Source organism: Trachinotus anak, unplaced genomic scaffold (assembly GCF_046630095.1).
Source record: "Trachinotus anak isolate AG129_WGS33_773 ecotype Australia unplaced genomic scaffold, CSIRO_AGI_Tana_v1 ptg000012l, whole genome shotgun sequence".
NCBI classification, from domain to species: domain Eukaryota; kingdom Metazoa; phylum Chordata; class Actinopteri; order Carangiformes; family Carangidae; genus Trachinotus; species Trachinotus anak.
This window is the reverse complement of record NW_027273863.1, coordinates 19,308,016-19,330,049: the sequence shown is the minus strand read 5'-3', so window position 1 is coordinate 19,330,049 and position 22,034 is coordinate 19,308,016. Positions and strand designations below refer to the sequence as shown.

At 39.1% G+C, this 22,034-nt stretch overlaps 1 protein-coding gene across 3 annotated transcripts in view; it reads right to left on the bottom strand.

Moving 5' to 3' along the window:
- The window catches only part of LOC139628660 (extended synaptotagmin-2-like), a 51,534-nt gene that overhangs the window by 8,291 nt on the left and 21,209 nt on the right, over positions 1-22,034 (bottom strand). For 2 of the 3 annotated variants that reach the window (XM_071490562.1, XM_071490561.1), the window contains exons 7-15: positions 19,956-20,045; positions 14,058-14,113; positions 9,033-9,153; positions 8,031-8,207; positions 6,996-7,078; positions 6,588-6,636; positions 5,943-6,032; positions 5,749-5,844; positions 1,099-1,161 (exon numbers count right to left, since the gene is read on the bottom strand). In XM_071490562.1, coding sequence (XP_071346663.1) covers positions 1,099-1,161; positions 5,749-5,844; positions 5,943-6,032; positions 6,588-6,636; positions 6,996-7,078; positions 8,031-8,207; positions 9,033-9,153; positions 14,058-14,113; positions 19,956-20,045 — 825 coding nt within the window. The remainder of the gene's footprint in view (positions 1-1,098; positions 1,162-5,748; positions 5,845-5,942; positions 6,033-6,587; positions 6,637-6,995; positions 7,079-8,030; positions 8,208-9,032; positions 9,154-14,057; positions 14,114-19,955; positions 20,046-22,034) is intronic. The other variant, XM_071490563.1, reaches the window with a different exon arrangement.

Below are 22,034 nucleotides of genomic sequence, written 5' to 3'. Positions count from 1 at the left end.
ATATTCACGCCTTAAAGATACATGTTTATCTTTTTTAATGCACTTCCCAACTCTCCAAAGTTACAACCACTGTAAATGATAAGCCGTGAGGAAAACGTAGGGATTTGGTGGCGCTGTTATCTCATCAACAGGAAATGTATTCATCTTGCTGCATATACTTTTCACAATAAAACCGCAGGCAAATACAAATCTGACTTTTCTAAGCAAAAGTTCATGTTTTTTTTATTCTGTTGAGTCTTTTTTTTTCTGAAGTGGGTCATGTATGTGAGAACTTTTTTCTGAACTTACTTCAAACTACAGTGTGCACTTTATGGCCAAAAGTTTGTGGACATATTCCATAACAGACTTCTGATCTGGGCCTGTTTTAGCTCAGGTCTACAGATGATTTAGACAACAGTTCTTCCAACTTTGTTTAGAATGTTTGTGTGTTAAGTCCTTTCTTGTTTGGACATGAATAAGTTAGGTCCACAAACAAATGTTTTTTCCAGTTTGGTGGGGAAGAACCCGACCGGCCTGCACAGAACTCTGACCTTGACGCCAACACCTTTGGGATAAACTGGAGAGTCTAAACTGGAGTCTAACAAGAACCCAGAGAACTGAGTACATATACTCTGGTTCTTAAATCCCAGTTACTTATGGAGTAGATTTTAAATTGCTGCTGCGGTTTATGAATCACACAGTGGTTCGTCCAAAATACATGTCTGATCTTCTTGACCATTATAAACCCAATGGGGCTCTTAGATCTCAGGTCAGAAACAGTGTGAAGCTTTTAGCTACAATGCTACACACAGTTGGAACCAACTTTCTAATCATCTCAACTGCGCCCGAACTGACTGTATTTTTGTCTATTATTTAGTTGTATCCTGTTTTCATTTTTTAATGAAAATAATTGTTTTTCAATCCTGTGCTAATGCTTTTCCCTTGCCTATGCACAATATTGCATATGAGGGTAAAATCAAGTGTCTATATACTTGCCACGCAGTTCAAATAAGAGTTGAATGTGTGAGTATATAAGCCTGTGTGAACACATCGCTGTTTCCTCTGCATTCGTCCTCGGTGTCTGAGCGATATGGGTGTGCTTCGTTATCGTGTCTTTACCTTGATGGCCTTACTGACCGAGGCCTTCCTCAGCCCCGCTTGGTTGAACTCTAACGGATTGCGCTTTGATTTTCCCCCAGGGACAAGGCAGGAGAGAGCAAACAGACACACACATACACCAGGTTATTAGGGAAAAGAGAAGCATGCAGGGAGGAGGAGGAGGAGCAAGACAAAACACACCAGCACAGCCATCATCCCCGAACATCAGGATGCACCACACAAGACAGACAGAGAGACAACATGAATGATCACATGGTTAATTACATTCCCCAATTACATCTGGACATGGGGTCACAACTAGAGTCCGACCAATAATCAATTCATGAGGCTGATATTGAAAATAATCTTTCAAAGTGAAAATAATGATATATTGCAACACAGATTGTATACTTTATTATTTCTATTTTTACATAAACACATCTGTATTTTTGGCAATGATCTCTTAAATCTGGATGTTAAAGAGTTTTGGCAATAAATATATTTAGATTCAAATACAAAATAAACAAAGTATATTAAATTTGAAATACAAATAATTTGGTTGAAAATGCAAAAATATGTAGCATACTTGATATATACAATATGCCATTTCCTTTTTGATATTTGTCAATATTTATGCCAATAAAACACATTTGCTAATGTCGGCCAAAAGATATTGGTTGGACTCTGGTTAAAATACAACAACATTAGACAGGAGTCAGTTATTAAAATGGGGAGGAGAGGTAAATGGAGATCAGAGGGAAGGAATCATTCTGATCAAAAAGAAGCTGAGATGGTTTTTGATAATTGGGGAACATTTATAGATTCATATTGGTATGAAATCCATTGATCTTACAGCAGACTTGTACCACACACTAACTCACGGATCACCTCGGTGTTCCAGTTAACAACAACGTCATTTTGTCATAACTCCTGTGTGAAGTCTTGGGTTATGGCTAAAAAGTGTTTTAAGCAGTCATAGTGACCTTGACCTTTGACCTCTGACCATCAAAATCTACTAAATTTATCCCTGAGTCCAAGTGAACGTTTGTACCAAATGTGAAAGGATTCCCTTGAGAAGTTCCCAAGATATTGTCTTCACTGTGACCTTGACCTTTGACCTTTGACTACCAAAAAGCTAATCACCCTTGAGTCCAAGTGGACATTTGCGCCAAATTTTAATAAATTCCCTCAAGTTACTGAGCTATTGCGTTCACAAGAATGGATGGACGGACGTCAAAGCAGGACACATGAAAAAGGCATGTTTACATGCTAAGTCAACGTATCTCTGCACGATGAAAGACAAGTGTGGCCTCAGTGATAAACTCTGCCATTAGAAAAATAAAGTATGACTCCTTAAAACTGTAGAATATCAATGACTGAATGTTTTGAAATGTGGGAGTGGAGTGGGATTAAACTGATCATGTCAGATCAGTGATGGGATCAGAAATCACATTTTTTTAAAGGGTACACAGACACAGCTGACAAGAATGCAGTTTGAATCAAAAGGTATTTAGTCATTGCTGATTCCTAGTGGCAGAAAACACAACTGCATTACTTATTTAGATCCATGTCAGCCAATCCTCACCTCAACTGAGACATTTCCTGTCAAAAGGTCTGTGAGTTCCTGTAAAATTAACCACGGTAACTTTGGTTTGTCATGGAAAAGTAACCATGTGCTGCCCCTCGGTGGGAGAGTTGGGGCGAACATTCACAGAGGAGGCTAATGGGGAAAACCAGTTCACACAAAGTGGGCTTGAACATGAGGGATGGAGGAAAGCAATCCACAGAGAATTCACCCTCCCTGCTCTAAAAATCTAAAAACACATCAAAATACATTCCTCCCTCCAAAGGAAATTAGTTACTGATTCAGTAACATTTATTTAGTTGTTCAAACCTCTCTGAGAGGTGAACAGCCGATTCAACAAAGTGTTAGATCATTAACAAAGACTCTGATGAAATATATTCCTCAACAACCTTTTTTACAAGACAACACAAGATGTTGATGAAATGGACCAGACTTTCTGAAGCAAAAGCTTGTAGAAATCTCTAAAATCTTTCAAAAATTGTGTAATTTTGTCTCCTTATTCAACAACAAACTTTTTTTTGGACTTATTAAACACATAATTCTTTCATTTTGGGCCTGACTTTGAGTGTCTTTTCTTTCAGATTACTGTCTGTGAGGTGTATTTTAAGATGGAATCTTGTTAATCAAAATGATTATATTTTACTTTTAATGAAAAATACATTAAAATCTTTGTCAGTTTTTGTTAATTGGCTAAGGACCAAAACTGGATTTATATACAAATCACAATTTTCCTCAACTAAAACTGGATTTAAATAGTTTTCTGTAATTATAACAAAACTTGAACATAAATTTAAGTTTTTGTTGACTAATTTAAAGTCTAAAAATATGAAGGATGAAATTAACTAAAGCTGACAACTAAAATCACAATTAGTATTGATTATTTTAATCCTTTTAAGCCTCCGGTGCTCTGCTAAAATATAATCTGTGTTGGCAACCAGGCAGAAAAACATCAACATCATTTGTCTTCAGATAATGAGCACTGGTGGGATTCATTTTACTGGGCACACTGCCGGTGTCTCCACTCTCCAGAAAATAACCCATCTGATGAAGTCAGATTAATGGAAACAATATAAAATGTGAGATCAATAATCCATCATGAGGGAAAGTAATAATAGAGGAGGAAGGATGCTTTTGATCCTAAAACACAAACCGTCACTACGAATTTTCTTGTCTCATTTCGTTCTGTCATGTTCCTCAGCTTTGTAATCAGTCAAACACCCAACAAATATCATTCATAACATAAAATGATATTAGAGAATTCAACCCGTGCACTAGTAAGGATTCATGCTAGTCAGGCAAACATTTCAAGACCTATTCTCCAACCAAAAAGTAACAAAAATAAATAAATAAAAGTAACATGACCTCTCTAGCAGAGGCACTCACACAGTGGGATTCTCCAAACTACTCTAGGATGCAGAAAACAGCCAGCAGACTCACAAATAAGGTCCTATAGAGAGAGGCGGTGTTCTCGCAAAACACGAGGCCCGCCGCCCGCCTCTCTTTTAAGTAGCCAGAGCCCAAGTTCCCCTCGAAGACGCTCTTCACAGAGGGGGAGGGAGAGGAGAAGCAGAGAAGAGGAGGCTGAAAAGAGGAAGGTGAAGCCTGCACTACAGAGGTTTAACCACTAACATAAAGATACTGAGAAAGAAAACAAAGGTCTGTATGAGAGGAACAGACGGGAGCTGTCACTATCTCATCAACACTGATCACTTATTACAAAGACTGTCATTACTGTCATTACCACAAACAAATGAGACCACTTCTATATCTATAACTATACAGCAGCAGCCCAGCTCTTCTCAGCAGAGGAAGAGAGCAGGTTTCTTTGCCAGTATGACACCTGAGTTTCCACAGTTGATATCAAAACAAAACCTTTTTGATATTTTAGTTTAGAAAATGTAAAAAGCCTTTAAAAAAATTAAAATAAATAGTGTCAAATATTTAAATAAATGTCAGTACATCAGAGTTACGGGAAGAACTTGCTTGCTTGAATAAAATACTGTTAATTGTTAAGTTAGACAAGTTCAGAACAAGCTTAAGAATATGAAAAATAATTCAATGACAGTACGTCAAAAGTAGCCTTATGGACACATCAGTGCTCAAAACTATTGAAGTCAATAGGATCACGGTATCCAGATTTACTGACACTTCACTTATACGGTTCATCCTGCTCATTTTAGGAACAGGGTTTGGTCAAAGAGAACAAAACTAACAACACTACAAAAGCCAGAAATGATTAAATAAAAAAGGCCTCACCTGTTTATGGTAATTATATCAATGATATTCATGCTTCACTGTTTAAAACAGTCTATAGATATGAGTTTTTAGGAGTTTTGATATAAATTTTCAGTATCATGAAATGTAAATTTAAAAAGCTAAAGGTGCAATACTTGAGACCAAAAGACCAAAAATGAATGCAGAACTATTACAACAGAATAACAAACATTCTTCTGACTATTGTAACTTTAAGATGAAACAGAGAGAAGATGAATGAATGAATAAAGAGCAGAAAATAAGTTTGGAAAGTAGATAAGTGAGACACCGAAGTGAAAAAGTTTTCTGGGTGCTGAGCGTTTGTTTAAATATTCCTGGGGTGGGATGCGAAGAAATGTTTAACACTGTCAAAAATATTCAATCTCTAAAAACCAAACAAAAAAAGAAAAAACATAAAAGAAAATTTTTAAAAATCACACACTTGACATGAAAGTATTAACTGAACAGCTACAAAAAATAGAAGACAGGAAAATTTGACGATCAATAATCTTGTTTTCTCTTTTTTAAAATGAAATTTCCATGGAAATGTTTGAAATGAAACTGTAATGACTCCTGCGTCCTTCTCGTCTTTTATTTCCTGCAGAGCTCTGACGCTGTCTTGTTCATCAAGCTTTAGGACTTTTTGAATTCCTACAGCGTCTGATTAGTGATCAACAGGCTCATACAAGTCATCCATATGTTTTAATCGAGCTTTCTATAGAGTAGAATCTATATATCACATAATAAGTGTTTCTGTTTGTGATGATTATTTATTTTTGTAAACAACTGCCTGTGTTGAACTCGGTGATGTTCTTGTGACCAGACCGACTCACCGGCAGGTTTCTGGCTGAATCCAGGAAGACGACGAGCAGCGCAGACGACAGGCCGTCGTTGGCTTGACCACGATCAGCTTTGATGCTCATAAGGGCCTTTAGGAAAGGAAGGAAAACAGAAGAAGCACCACAGCTGGTCAGTAACTGGCAGAGGTCAGGGGTCAGGGGTCAGCTAACTGTACTGAAGCCTGTACCTGGTCCAGCTTCTCAGGTGTGGGCAGCAGAGATAACCACTCCAGTTTGAGGTGCAGCTTCCCTGAGGCCACATCGTCCAACACAAACCACTGAGGAGACAGAAATCAGTGTTTAATATGTAACAGCACTTTACTGAGAGTGATGTGATGACCAGTTTTTTGGAAAAAATAAAAATGCAACTATGTTTTTAATATTAAAGCAAGTGGAAAATCATATAACTCAAGTTAGAGACCACAGTTGTTACATTTTATTCTATTTGATATTTTTATTCACAGTTTATTTCACAAATTCTCAAAACGTTTTAAAATTTTCACAGATGAATTAGGGAATTTCACTGAAACATATCAGAATTATTTAAAAGGATTTAATTTTAATGAGATATGGCTTTTTTAAATATAAAATATTTATAATATATTTAATGCTTAATAGCTTAATGCCAAATTGTTTATTTTCTATACTTAATGAGTAATAATGTGATGGCTTGATGGATGTGTATTTGTTTGCTGAAATTTGTCGTGCAGTGCAGAAACACCATCGTAATGAGCACACAGGACCAAAGATGAAAACCTTAACGTGATATTTGAGTGTAAACTGGAGCTGAAGGCTGAACACAGTGAGAGCAGTTCAGTGAGGAAGCACATTACCTCGTCAACCCTCTGTTCCTTCTGGAGCTCGGCCAGGTCGATGATCAGACTGAAAAAAAAGCAATAGGAAACTTTATGTTGCTTTGACTGAAGCCGTGTGAACAAGGACGACTGCGTTTGGCCGCAGCGTCACCACAGACTCTCTCACACGGCGGCGAGTTCATACGCTCTGGAGGGAAATTAAAGTCAGACACGCGGCACTGCGCTCATTAAACATCACTGTGAATTCAGTGTGAAGGTGCTGATCACTTTCAGGGACCCTGTCCTTTGATGCTGCTTTCAGATAAATCGAGCGTGAAATCCTACAGGAAGGAGGAAACTCCGAATGACAAACCTGCACATGTTGTATTATATATTTGTCGTCTGACATTTACAGAATAAAACACAGTGGAGTTAGTTTTGTCGTACCTTCCCAGAAAGTCGTCTTTATCAGGGTCTTCATCAAACAGCTCAATGTCCACATTCTGTCCTGAGTGATCATACACCAGCGCCTGAAAGTACAGATCAACACATTCACATGATCAACACACACACTAGAAACAGGACTGATGCACACTTGACAGGAACAGGCTGAATGGGAGTTTGGAGAATTTGTGGTTTGCTGCTGGTACATGAAAAATAACAATTAAATCTACATCTGGAGACTCTGTGTTATAAGTTCAGAAACACTTCATCAAGAGGTCAATATTTAACATCTTGTAATGTCAGGTTTTTGGCAAACTTTCTGAAAAAAACCTCTGATGATAACTTTCACAACTGCTATTTTTTTGGTGACAACTTAAACTGGAGAAAGAAAAGCATCTGTTAAAATATAAAACACAAACGGGAGCAGATTTTGTAGAGTTTGCATTATGAGACAGTAAAAAATATGGTCCCTTGGATTTTTTTTGCTTTAAAATTTAGAGACTACAACTTAAAAAAATATCTTCTCTTCTTTAAAATCCCAATGGTGCATCTGTGCTTTTTCTTTTTCAGTATATGTACACCTACTTGTTTTGTGTAAACTGTGGTTATTATCCTTAATATGTCCTTATTGCAACAAGACAAATATTAATGATGAATGCATTATTATTCTGCATTCATATTTATCTAATGTTGTTATATATCCAATGTAGTTAATTCTTCAAAATCCTGAGTTAAATGTGGATTTTTGAACTAAAACTGAATCAAATCAAGAACCAGTGTGAAAATTCAGCCCTTTTAACCTTGTGCTCAATCCAAATGAAAATATATGTCTACTACTACAGTTTAAAGAGCTCCCATGCTCTACTGCAGCTGGACTAGAAAGGAGGTTCTGTATTTCAATAATAATAATAATAATAATAATAATACCATTTATTTATAGAGCATTACTCATACAAGAGATGTGGCTCAAAGTGCATCACAATAAAAAAAGAAATAGTACATATTGGTCAAGATCTTCGCTCAGACTGTGTCTCTCACCTCGTACACTTCGTTCCACCTCGGGTTGACGGTCTCGTGGATGACTTTGCTCTGGAACTGTTGGACCCCAACTCGGATGACTCCATAAGGGTCCGACTTGCCTTTGATCAGCCCTCCCAGGAACTTGTCTTTACCCAGCAAGTCCTGGGCCTCGATGAAGTGGATTCTCAGGATGCCCTGAAGAAACAGATGAGTGACAGAGAGCGAGAGATGAGGATGGATCAGGAGAGGAGGTGACAGTTTTCAAAGGCACCAATCAGGGAGGAAAAGACACACCATCTCTGTAATTATTATTTTTTTCACAGTAAATAAGTACAACTGCAGTTTCTGATTTTCCAATGATCTGAAACCAAATATGAATAGATCTGTGACAAAAAAACACAATTTGTGGAATCAGCTCTGAGTGTTTTTTTATGGGTGTTGCAATTATAAAGTTATTTAGCAACAGAAAGCTAACCTGAGGTAAACTAACCTGAGGTAAAGATTAAAAACAGACCGGGGGATGTTATCAGAACGCCTGCTTACTCATAAAGAGACAGGATGAGTCATTTATTCTCAGTAAAGAGGATTCTGGTTTGTTAATGAAGCCTACAGTGGAAATGAGAGCTGCGATGTTTCAGCCATGTAGCTCTAAGATGGCAACATCAGTCAGTGGTGAGGGGTGTAAGAGCAGCTGGAGGGACAAGCAGGTTGAATTCATGATGAGTGTGAGTGTTAAGTTAATCTGAAGTTACTGTGACCCGGGCAGGGTGTAAAATAAAATAAAACAAGGACATTTTTGGTAATGATTAACTAGGAGAAGCCAGACAATAAATATTTAACAAAATCATGTACATTGATCAATAACTAGAAACACAACAGATGATTATTATCACGAGTCACATTCACTTTACAATGATGTTAAATAGATTAAAGCACGAAATCATCACATTCAAGTAGCTGGAACCAGAGAATGTTTGTGTTGGGGGTGTGTGTGTGTGTGTGTGTGTGTGTGTGTGTTACCTTGGGCATGGGGAAGCGAAGCTGGGCCAGCTGGGCCTCTCCCACCAGAGGGATCTTGATGGAGTTGGGCAGGACCAGGAAGCTGTAGATGATGTCCTGGATGATGTTGTCACATAAACCACTGAGACAGAAGGATGGAGGGAGGGAAAGAGAGAGAGAAGAAAATAAGAAATATTCATTTTATTGAATTGTATCACCATTTTTACTATTTTAAGTAATGTTTTATATTGCTTTATTTCTATTTCATCTTTTAGTATTTACCTTTTAACATCTTAACTACCCATCCTTCTAGTTATATTACTCAATGCTATTGTTTATATCTTTTTTATCATTTCAAATATTCTTTAATAATGGTGTGTGCATTAGTCTCTAAATTTTAACCCCTTGTTATGCCTTATTTTGTCAGTCACTTTGTAAAGCACTTTGAATGGCATTTGATCTGTTTAAAAAGTGCTATATAAATAAAGTGTGATTGACTGATTGATTGGTCGATTGATTGATTCAACCAATGAATCATTTAGAAACATTTGTCATTTACATTATTTGAGAACTCAAACTGTGAAAAACATCCTGGTTGTGATTCAGCAGGTTTTCTCTTCCCCTGCAGGATCACACTGCTGAACAAAGTCTGCAGCTGTCTGTGTGTCAACAGAGCCACCTTATACACACACACGGATCAAGTGTGGTCATACATACACATAGAATATGCTCTTCTCTGGTTCCATAAAATATATATATAAAGAGTCACATGTTGATCATTAGATTGAAAGACAAACGTAGCAGCAATGATCCAAACAGGAAACACTTCCGCATGAATATTAACAACAGTAAACCCTGGCTGCAGAAAGACGTGGGATACTCTAACAGCAGTGTGGTATATGTGTGTGTGCATGTGTGGGTTTATTTGCACACACATGCACGCCATGAGCAATAGGCATGACATGATACATGTCTCTGACAGCTGCTGAATTCTGATTGGTTGGTGAAAATAAGTGACATCACATTTTTTTGTGTACATTCACTGAAAGACACAAGAAAACAGAGTCAAATTACCTTCTAGGTATAAACAAACTTGGCTAAAAAAAGCTGATATTGATTCTGAAATTACATGTGAAAAACTTCCAGATACTGTATTTAAAGTGACAGGGACACTGTTTCAGCAAAGAGATGCTAGAAAATAAAATTCATATTAATAAAATAAAATTCCTCTCTACGGTATTGGGGCGCTGGCAGAAAACTCTACCTCATCCCTCCTCAGGTGCAGGGGTGGTTTATTATAGACAACACCACCTTGATGTTACACCCTATTTTCCTCTAGAGGGCAGCAGCATCCTGTGTTAAAACACAGCTGCTTTGCTTCCTCACAAGACTTGATTCCCCCTCACAAAGCTGATCATGGGTCTGTCTTACACTGGAATTCAATGTGATTACAAAGTTGTTTTCAGTGTTGGTGTGCTGATTCCTGGTCTGCTCGCTAACCGAACTCATAACCATGTCCAGATGAGTGTTGGATGGTGCAATTCTGCTGCCTGTCGTTTCCATGCATCCCATCATGCCTATAAAAGGAGCTAGTTTTGGCATTAGACTGAACAGTGTTTGCCAGTGTTGTCCAGATTGGTGTTTGCACGCACACACACACACACACACACACGCACACACACAGACACAGACACACACACAGACACAGACACACACACACACAAGTGACCTCAGGTTTTTCTGCTGTTTCAGGGCAAAATGCAAATAATCACTGAGGAAATATGAGTACCCTCACACACACACACACACACTCACTGAAAGACACACACAGGAAGAGAGTAAGGAGGGTAGAGCCTGGGCAGGTCTGTAGCTCGATCACAGCACACACACACACACACACACACACACACACACACACACACACACACACACACACACTCTCTCTCTCTCTCTCTCTGGTGCTTTCTTTTACAAACTCGTCAAACAAGGAAAGCTACATTTCTCAGGGCGGAGTCTTTTGGAAACCACAGCGGGTTTCTCTGCTGAAAACAAACAGTAGAGCAGCAGGAAACAGCAACAGGTCAATATGGAGGAATAACCACACCACACAGCTGAGTGGTAACAGAGCTCTGCAAGAGGGGGCAGGGGGTGGTACTCACCATTAGGTTGTGTTTCAGGCTAAGTGGTTCTTGTTGTATGTGTACACTGGGCTTTTTTTTAAACAGAAATTACATTTACATTTTCCTGTTTTATTTGAAGTGTTGAAATGTTGAAGTGAAGATATATTTGTGGCTTTAAGAACCGAAAACCATCTCAATGTAGTTTTACATCTTCTCTCTAGAGGTCAAGTAACAACAGAGGCTTTGATACTTTCACAGTATCAAAGCCTCAGTCAATCCACTGACCTTCTGATTAGTGGACGACCTGCTCTACCTCCTGAGCCACAGCCGCCCCACAAGACAATAGTGACTGGCAAAGGACGTTCAGGCCTGGTGCAGATCCCGGTAAAGTTGACCCAATGGTATGCACACCAGAGCAAAGCCACAAGGGAAAACATAGGAAGTAATAAAGTCTGAAACTATTAACCTTTCAGCATGCATTTTTCTGTCTGGTTGTTGCAGGTGCACTTCCCACTTTCATGTACTACATAAAAACTGAAGATTGCTCAAAGAGGCCCTGAAAGACATCCCATCTGGAAATGCTTCTTCCAAACCCGCCCAACATCACATCCGTGTCTGCGGCAGCTCTCTCTTTCATAATCACGTTACTAAAAATACCAACACTTAGCGGAAAAATACAGGTCATAATCCATTCTGTGATCTGGTGGTTAATGTGATGGTTTCAGCAGCAGAGCCTGCGAGCCTGATAGGCCGCTCTGGCTGCGTGTCCACTGGGATCATCTCTTCAAAGCACCAGTGTCATTTTCTCATTATGTCAGATGGGAAGGATGTGCTTCTGCATGCTCCAAAAAGCACTGATTTTGGTTTTCCTACTGCTGAGGGTTGATCAGATGGGATGTTTTCTAACAAAGATTAAGACGAAATGCTTTTCTGTATTTCCAGTTTGCTGGAAGACAACAGTAGGGTTACTAAAAGCTTTCCTGCTTTAGAAACTCTTTACTGAGCTTTTCATTAAAATGTTGTGTTGAGCTTAAGTTTGGTTGAGTTTAAGGGAAGTACCTGAATTTTTACTACTACATCATCTACTTACACAAACATATTCCTGTGGCCATGGAAAGATTAAATAATTAATGGCACTCAACTCGATGTACCAGACAAAAAGGAACAAACAAACAAAGAGTACAGCAAGTACGGTGGCCCTACACAAACACATTCTGAAAACATCCTCATCATTTTGACAACACATGAGCTGCAAATACTCACAACACAACCAAATGCAGAAACGCGCTGAGTGTAGCACAGGCGGTAATGGAAGTGTTTGCAGTGTGTTGACCCCTCAGGGCCAGCTTTTAGCTGTGTTATTCACACAGAACAACGCAGGAGTGACATTGTGGCTGGTTGTGAACTTTACAAACCGAGTGTCGTCTTAAAATGACCGAACCACATAAATAACTGTGATGGAAGCAGAGAGGGAGTGATGGGAACAGAGGACAGCAGGAGCAACTGTTTTCTATGCAGTGGAAAAAGAAGAAGATAAAACCTCACTGTCTCTTTGTTGATATGCAAATCAAAATGTGCATTAAAGCTGAACCTTGGATGTGTAATGAGAACTGGATCATGTGGTTCAAGATGGCACCCTTTCACACACCTGAAAAAGCTTTGTCCTCTCACTGGTTTGCATGGCCCTCTGCACATTTGTATTAATATCTCTGTCACAGAGCATGCTGTCCTGTTCCAGAGACTTGACAAAGACATACAGAGTTTCCCCAGTGAATGGCCGCTGGCAGCAAGCCTCAGTCTGTGCCATATCTGCCTCCATTAACATTTCCATTAGCTCAGCAGACAAACACAAAACTTCTTAAATGGAAAACACAAGAAAAGAGAAGCTCTTCCTTTTTTTTCTTTGGTGTGAAAAGGAAAAGAAAAAGTGAAGGTGAAAGTATTCCAGGATAGTTACTTGGGGTTTAACAGAAATGAAACAAGAGGAATGTAAGAACGTTAGGTGTGTCTGAGTATGTCAGAGAGAGAAATAAATGAATGGCACTCTGTATGTAGACTCACTGTGTTTCATTTGAATGAGGAATTTCAATTTATACACTCTAAAGTCATTTCAAACTCCAATAATGTGCCCAGTGTTTGTACTGGAAAACAGGCTCCAGTCAGAGCCTGTGAAACTAAGACATAATGTTTTTAATCTAGTTCACTATGACAGTGACATATTCTCATGTCACAGATGAATTATACACAATTAATGAGGCTAAATGATCATAAAAAAATACATTAATAAAAAAAATCGAATCATTATCATGTTATCATGTAGGAAACAGTGACCTCTAACCTTTGCAGGGGGGTCAGAGGTCGAAGGTAGGAGGAGGTAACAGGTACCCTTAAACCTGTGTGTTTCTATGTGTGTGTGTGTGTGTGTATTTTAGTCAACTGTGATCCAAACAATGGATTTTTTTTTTACAGTGTGAGAGCAGCACGTCCACATGGAAACAAAATAGACACAGTCATGACATCATGTCTCTGACACACACAGACAAACAAACAAACACACACACACACACACACACACACACACACACACACACACACACACACACACACACACACACACACACACACACACACACACACACAGCTGCTCCCTCTAATGACCAGTTTGCTCCCTGAGGAACTGTGTGAAGCCACCTGGTCATGATTATCAAAGGAATCTGGATGTATGTGTGTGTATGTGTGTGTGTGTGTGTGTTTGTGTGTGTGTGTGTGTTTGGTAAACTGATTAATTCTAATTAAAACCAGTGGTTGCTCAGACAACAACAACAAATAACACACAGATATGCAAATACATTACTTTAAGATAAAAATACAAACATACACATATCAACACTGTCACGACACCAACGCATCACACACAGATACTCACTTGACACCAGGAATGTCCAGCATGTTTGTAAGTCCTGTCCAATTGATGTCCAGCAACTGAAAGACAAAGGAAATAATATAATTTAAACTATGAAGAGGTGAAAACATCCAACATCCCAAAAGCACCAGAAAACTGACACGTGCTGTAACACGTAGTGGTTATCAAAGTGAGGTCTGGGGAACCTGCAGGGGTCCTTGAGGGAATTCTTGGAAAATTCCAGCAAAACGGGGGATAATTTATTTTCACTATATTTCCATCCATAATTAACACAGTGACAGAATGTGCAAATGCTGTGGTCATGGGTTTCAAACACCTCCTGTAATAAATCATCAAAAAGCACAAATCTTATTGGATGGGGGTCTGTGGACATATTTGTGTCAGTTTAGGGTCCTTGATCTGAAATAATTGGAGAAACACTGGTGTAACAGACTTAACAACACTGTAGAAGTTAAGTAACAACATAACAATATTTGCGAATTGATCCAGAAGAAATTGAAGATTCACATTTCTTATTTGAATCTATTTTTTCTCTCACTCCTAACAAACAGCCAAAGTTGCATAATAACAGTTTCCTCACGGCCTGGTAGCAAATGGAAAAGCTGTTGCAAAATCCAACAGCAACATTATCACAAACAACAACTGATCTAAGAGGCAGCAGAGACACCATGAACTACGTCCTAGTAGTTAGCTAGTTCTCCTCCAGTCGAGCCTGATTTCATTGTTCAAGTACAGAGAGAACAGACTGTATGTATGCGAGGGTATAACAGTAATCCTGCTCTCCACCATGTTTTCATTCACAGTACAAGCTGCCCTGAAGTAGTGCAAACTTTCAACACCATGTGCACAGATGATGAAAGTCAACGCTGCAGTAACATGTTCTCCTCACACAATTACACACAGAGGCATGTAAACCACGACCTTAGTGGGACCTTAACCTGTTTTGTTAACCCACTTATGAGGCTTATAGACTTGAACATAAAACTGGGTTACCTGAGGAACCGGATTATGAGGAATAAGTCACTGCAGTAATTAACCAGACTGAACCACGGCGTACATACCGTACCTGACGCACCCCAACGTCGACTGCATATCATGCATACTGATGCTGCTGTATCAGCATAGCGCTGCACTGACAAAGGCAGAGATGTAGTAGCAAAGATAGTAGCAGGAGTGAAACTAGTAAGGGCTTGGATGATGAAGGCGGTGTAGCAGTAGTACCTATTACAGTGTAAAAAGTGGTAGTGCTTGGGTGTGGAGTCTTCTAGCTGTTGCAGAGTCTAAGCCTAAGTTCTGATGTGAGGAAGCAAAATGTGAGATGAAAACAGGTGAGGTGATATCTGTTCTCTTTCGTTTATGCACATCTGATGATGCTTCTTGTTCAAGAGAAGAAAACTCTGGGGTTCATCCAGTCTTCACAGTGGAGACCAGGGGATAGTGAGATTCCCTGACAGGTATCTGAGGTAGGATCCTGGTGTTGTACTGTTGTTGCACTTGTCCCTTCTAACTGCACAACTAAGTTATTCCATCATGTGAAATCACATCTTAGAAAGTAAGAACCAACACAACAGGATTTAACTTAGTGTCTGGATTTGCGGGAATACATAAAAACTACATTCAGACTTGGTGAGGAAATACCTTTAGTGGCAGCAATTATGAAAGTGATGTCATCAGTTAAACTTGGAGTAAAACAGTAATTATGTCAGAACTGCAATGACTAGGTGATAATCAAATATTCAGTCAAAATAAATCATCAGTTATTCTGATAATCACATCGTTGATGTCAATTTTGAGAATTTGCTACTTTTCCTTACAAAAATTAGATTTAACACATATATAATACATTATATATATATATATATAATATGATAATAACAGTTTTGGACATTGCTGGTCAGTGTTCAAGCATCACACACACTGTACACACTGTGGAGTTTAGTTCACAAGACAATCACCAGAGTCACGTTGGGAGGGCGCCCAGCTCAAAATAACAGCATCCCATTGACCACAAAAGGAGTGTGAGCAGGGTGCCAGGTGCCAAGGCTGACATATATATGGACTTAGCAGATGTCTGTGTGATTGTGTTTTAAAATACATCACTGACAATGTGAAGTACAAGTTTCTGTGTATGAGTGAGAACCAGAGAGAGAAGGATTGTATGTGTATGTGTGTGTGTGTGTGTGTGTGTGTGTGTGGGAGTGTGTGTCAGTATGTCTGAGATTAAGTGCGACTGCAAAGCTGAAAAAGGTTACAAAAGAGGCTTAAAATGTCAAACACTGGAAGCCGTTAGTTATTACAGCTGAAGCAACTAAGAACAATTTGGAAAATTATACCCACAAATTTTAGGTGTAAAAAGGGTATAAGATAAAGGTAAGATAACTTAGATTTTTCTTTTCTACTGTATGCCACTGTCTCCAACAATGTATCAAGAAGGGAGAGAAAACTGGTTTCTAATGGGACCTTTTATCCCTTTTTTATTGTAAATAGTGCTGTGTAATGAATCTTAATATGAAAGAAGTGCCAACATGATCATGTTGTGTTTGCTGTGCAGAGAGTAAAGCCTCTGGATGTCGGAGATTATTTAAACTTTTATAGCATCAAGGAGCCTCTTGTTTTCTCTTCATTACATAATCAGCAAAAATAAGAAACAAGAACAAAATTCCCATCTTCTCTCTCAGCAGGAAGTGTTTACAGATGGTGTACCTGACCGTCAAGAAAGCTCAGGAAACCTTCATGAACCCTCGCAACAGTAAATGTTAAGTCTTGCTCTTTTAAACAACCTGCCCGCCAGTGTTCTATCCCTCTGGTTATGTGGTAAATCAAGTCAGCAGGAAAATAAGGTAGATTGGAGTTAGCTCTGAAAGCTCATGACTGCAGAAACTTTATGTTAACACATCAACTAAGTTTCCTTTATCAGTCAGATCAAGAGGAAACACATGGGGGGACTTTTAAAGGGATAAATTTAAAAAAAAGTCAAAATCTGTCCAGCATAAGCAGAGATATCCTGACTTTTAGGCACTTGTATGGGTCAAGCTCCTAAAATGCTGGATCCTGCACTTTACGTCAGATCCTTCCTTCCTGGTCAACATTTTTCTAACTCCACATCTCTGGTTTGTTACACAGGCTGTCTGCTCTGTTTGAGTCTGCAGCCCTCAAACCCATGCTGATATGCTGGAGTGATGTTACTTGAGCTGCATTCTCAGAGTTGACAAAGCTCCTCCAGAGTTGTACTAACCATGACCAGCAAATTAATACCGATGTGTGAAATTCCCCTTTAATCCCTGTGTAAAACTCCCCCCTCACGTCGGTGTGTTGGTCTGCATGGATATCATGCACACATGCAGACAAATTACATGCATAGCATGTGACTGCTGGCATGTGTTTGTGTGTGTGTGTGTAGCACAGTGGAGTGGGCACGTGTCTTTCTGTCTAATCAGCACAGGAGCTGTAGACCACAGTGGACCACAATGCCGTTCTGCCGGCCTGGCACTGGAAGAGAATGAGAACTCTAAGCAACTCACAATGGTCGCTACTAAATAACACTAACTAAGATTTAATAATGAATTAGTTTTGTCAAAAAGATTGTTTGATTATGGTTGTGATAGTCATTGCATTCCCTCCTCTAAAAACCATTGTCTTGAAATGACAAAATGTCATGGTAAATAGTTGCTTTAGATATTTTAGTCTGGAACAAACAAACCTGTAGACCGCTGCCATCCATGAAAATAATGCTCAAAACATACAATTTGGTTTGTACCTTACAGAAAACACTGACCCCCCTCACCAACTTTCATATCTCTGTGTAAACCTGTCTGATAGTAAATGAAACCAAAACTTGACTTCCTGATGAGCCACAGTGTCAGAACACAGCTGCCAGCCTGCAGCCACGCTGCGTGCCACAGCACGACTGCAGACCACAGGGAGGAACAGGATGGGGAAATACTGCCAACTACCAACCAAAAACCAGTAACTTAAAGCTGGTAGATGACTTAGTCTGCTGTTGCAGCTCTGTTGTAGTGAGCCAGCATCAGTTAGAGGTTTTAGTTGTAGTTGTTGTAGCTGAAATTAGTATTCAGGGTGTCTCTGGATGGATTTCTGTATTTCTGAATATCTGTATCAATATTTTATTAAATAGTTCATGCTGGACACTCATTTCTTTACAGCCTCTTAAAAAGTATTGCTCAGTGTTGTTTGTCCTCGTTTCAGCCCGTAAGCAGACTGTATACATTTAATGAATTCTCTCAGAACTTAAATCCGATTTCTCTCTCGATTTGTTTTGCAGGGTTTCTAGATTCATTGCTTTTGTCCACATGCACTCTCAATGAGAGGAGATTGAGATGATTAAACTGTATTTGGTAAAGCTTTTACATTTTTACACTGGTGTTGAACCCCTAACTGAGGCAGTTTGAGAGCCTTCCTAGGACAAGTAAACCTGCCTGAAGTACAACATGTAAGATGTAGTGGTGATGTCAGCAACAGCTCGATATTCACTATATCTGACACTACATCTGAACACGTGGTGGTAAAGGAGGTAGACGGCTGCATTTCTGTGCAAAAAACTTGATTCTGACTAAATCCAGAGATAATTTTTTCTCTTATTTTCCAACCTATATGTGAATACTTTTTATCTACATCTTTTTTGGTTCTTATCAGAACCACAAACTTGGTTTTCACCACAAATCATTGCTGCTGTCATGACTGATGCTCCCATCTTCTAATTTTAGCCTTTAGGATGAGAAGTGACTATTTCACATCTCTTTCTGAGGCTTTTGAGGGTGATTCTTTTCCTGTGGGTGCCAGTTATCAAAGCCAGAATCTAGACGATAAAATATGTTTGGGCCGAGGAAGGAAGACAGCAGTCTGAGAGAAGGAATGCATTGATAAAGGAGGAGTGAAGGAGGGCGGCGTTCAGGAAGTGAAGGACGCTGTAGTCGGTAGAAGCAGAGCCATATTCCTTCAGAACCAAACAGTATGAGGTAAGTGATCTGTTGACGTTACTGACTTTACTCCTACTGCAAAACGAGTGCAAGTACAAGCTTGCATATGGGTATTTAAAAAAAACACATAACTCATCTTCTGAAGTGCCCTTGAGCAAGACACCCAGTCCCTATAAACTCCAGGGAGGTAGAACTAGGTTAGACACAACAAACACAAATGTGCAGGCTCCTAAGTTTCAGTTTGCAGTTTAAAAATCTGGAAATTTACTGGTATTTATTGAAAACATTAAATTAAAGTCCAGACTTCACTGCACTTCCAGACTCTCAGACGTTATGGATGTCTTCCCGGGAAGGAACTGCTGAGGTCTGTCCAAATCCACAATTCATCAAGTCCACAAGGGACCTTACGTGGAGTCTACACTGACCCAGACTTCCCCTGGAAAATTTGTCCATATCCATATGCAATGTAAAAAACTAAATTACTGATAATAATATCTTCCATATTTATTTTTTAAGACTTCTTTTTTGTTTGTTTTTGTTGTGTAAGTTTAATGATGTATTAAGGTTTAATACTGAACATACAGAATATGAAGAGGCTGAATAATTTGGATTTTTAATAATCTGTAGGTTTGTTTTTTATTATCTGTGGTGTGTGGAGCCTCAGTTCAGGCTTTAATGCTGATGTAATATTGTGTTTGGCAGCTCATGTGCAGTCATGTACAGATCTTTTATGGCTGTAACGTCGCAGACCTGCACATATTATGCGTAAGTTGCCATCAGCAACAATTCAGTATCATTAAGAACTGATCAGAAAAATGCTTTGAAACGAGTTACTGGGTCAGACATTTCCATTAAAACATGACACATGGTCGTTGAGGGCTCAATCTGCAAGTCTGGAGGGAGACCATTTGGATTCAGCCACAGTCTGAGGTTGAGGTTAAAGGTCAAAGGTCAAGGTACTCACTGGTTTCTTGAGGAAAAAGACGGACAGGGCTCCGATCAGAGGCATGTCTCCCAGCAGCGGCTCCATCACTACTCTCATCACTCCATGAAGCTGGACAGGGAAAAAAGAAAACATTATTATTACCAGCCCATTTATCCCATTAGTGTTGTGTCTGCTGCCAACGTTAGCCACATTAGCTTTTAATGACTCTAACGATCTACACTACTTAGTTAAAGTGATCAGACTGCTCCAAATGTCATCCTAATGTACCAATAATTTTGTATCTCCTTGAAATTTGTAACTTTTCAACTGTTTTTTTATTATTATTTTTTATTATCAGAAGGTCAGATTAGATGATCAAACAGCAGGAGAGGCCAGAGACAGACCTCTGGGATCAGGCATGTCAACAACCACGGCAGCACAGAGGCATCACAGCCGCTGTCAAACTAGATAAGAAAAGGCAAAAAACTGGGCTTTGTGGGTCAGGCGGGGTATTGTTTGATTCTGTAGCTGAGTTTTGGTATCGTTTTTTCTTTACCTTTTAGAAACAGAAGCATTGTTTTTCTACAATACCCTCTCCATGTTGTTTAAACAAAAGCAGCCATAAAAGAACATAAATTAAACAGTCTCAAATTGGTAAAAATTGGATTTAAATCAGCAACTATCTGATAAAAAAAGGATTTTGAATCTGAGCAAATATTTGTTTTTGAAACATTGTGCCACGATAAAAAAAGACTGTGAGGGTGTATGCAGACAAAGATGGAGCAGCAGAGCTCCCGTCCCAACTCAGCCAATCTCTCTAAATCTCGTTTTTGTTTGTTGTCATTTTCGTTTTCGCCAGTACTGGTCTGATCTCGGCATTATGCTCCACTACTGTTACTCATCTTAAACTTGATGAAATATCCTCTTCTTTCTTCATTTGTAACTTCACCCTCATTTCATACTGTAATGCAGTTTGAAACACATATCTGCAGCATTTGGCTGCATGGACTAATATCAGAGTGTGAAAAGCTGCCAAGATCTGGGACTTAAGTCAATTATCAATGCAAAACTCTTATATGAAAAAGTCATAATTAAAGCGTAACTATGGCAGGGTTAAGTTTAAGTTTTTTTCATGTTAAACTGTGATTACAGACATAGCTGCTGATTCTTGAGAAACATATTGTGAGTGAATGTTTCCCCTCTGAGCTTTTCATCATTACGGAGGAGGAGGATTAAGCAGTGACTCAAACCTCAGATATGTAGACGGCCCGTCTGCAGCACCAAATTTGGTTGCAGCTTGCTCTGAGTAATCAAGTACCAGCATTTTGCTCATCAAAATTGGTGCAATGGAAAGATTGGAGATAGCCTTTTGTTTGTCCTCACTACCCAACCATGGTTCCTGCCTGAAGGGGGACGCTTTGTAAATCACGTGCAGATAATGTGTGAGGATCAGCTTTATTTTTCAGTAGCAGACGTGCAAGAAGGTTGATGTAGTCTGACAGCCACTGAGAGAAGAACCATCCCGCTGTATTTCTCATCATTCACAATAAGCTCTAAGTTAACGTCTTTGGCACATGAACTACTTCTTCCTTCAGCAGCACCACGAGAAGCTGACACACAGCCCGGGGACTGCAGCTGTAAAATTTAAGCCATACACAAAGGCAAATATTGACTCAGCCTCGCACATGTAGTCGTTTCTCTCTGTAAATCTTTCCTGACTCTTCCCCCCACTCACTTTCTCTCGCTTTCTGATCTCTGAACAGCAAATATGGCCTGATCCTCTGCCAACAGCCGAGTGGATAACGTCTTCTTTATCAGTCCTGTGTCAACACATTATGTAAAACGTCTCTGGAGAGGTCACAGGTTAATATGGCGGTCATGGTCCAAGGAATGAGGGCAGTCACCAATAAAATCTCACATCTGTCTCCCAATATTGTCACTTTTTTTGTCTTTTTTCTGTCTAAATATATCAAAAAACATTTTTTGGTGGATGGGACTGAATGGGTTCATTAGTTTGTTTTTTCATTAATTTATTGGAACTTACTAGGTTTGTTAATGTATTGTATGTGTTTTACTTTATTTTCTTTTTTTAGTAAATAAGTCAGGTAATTAGTTGAT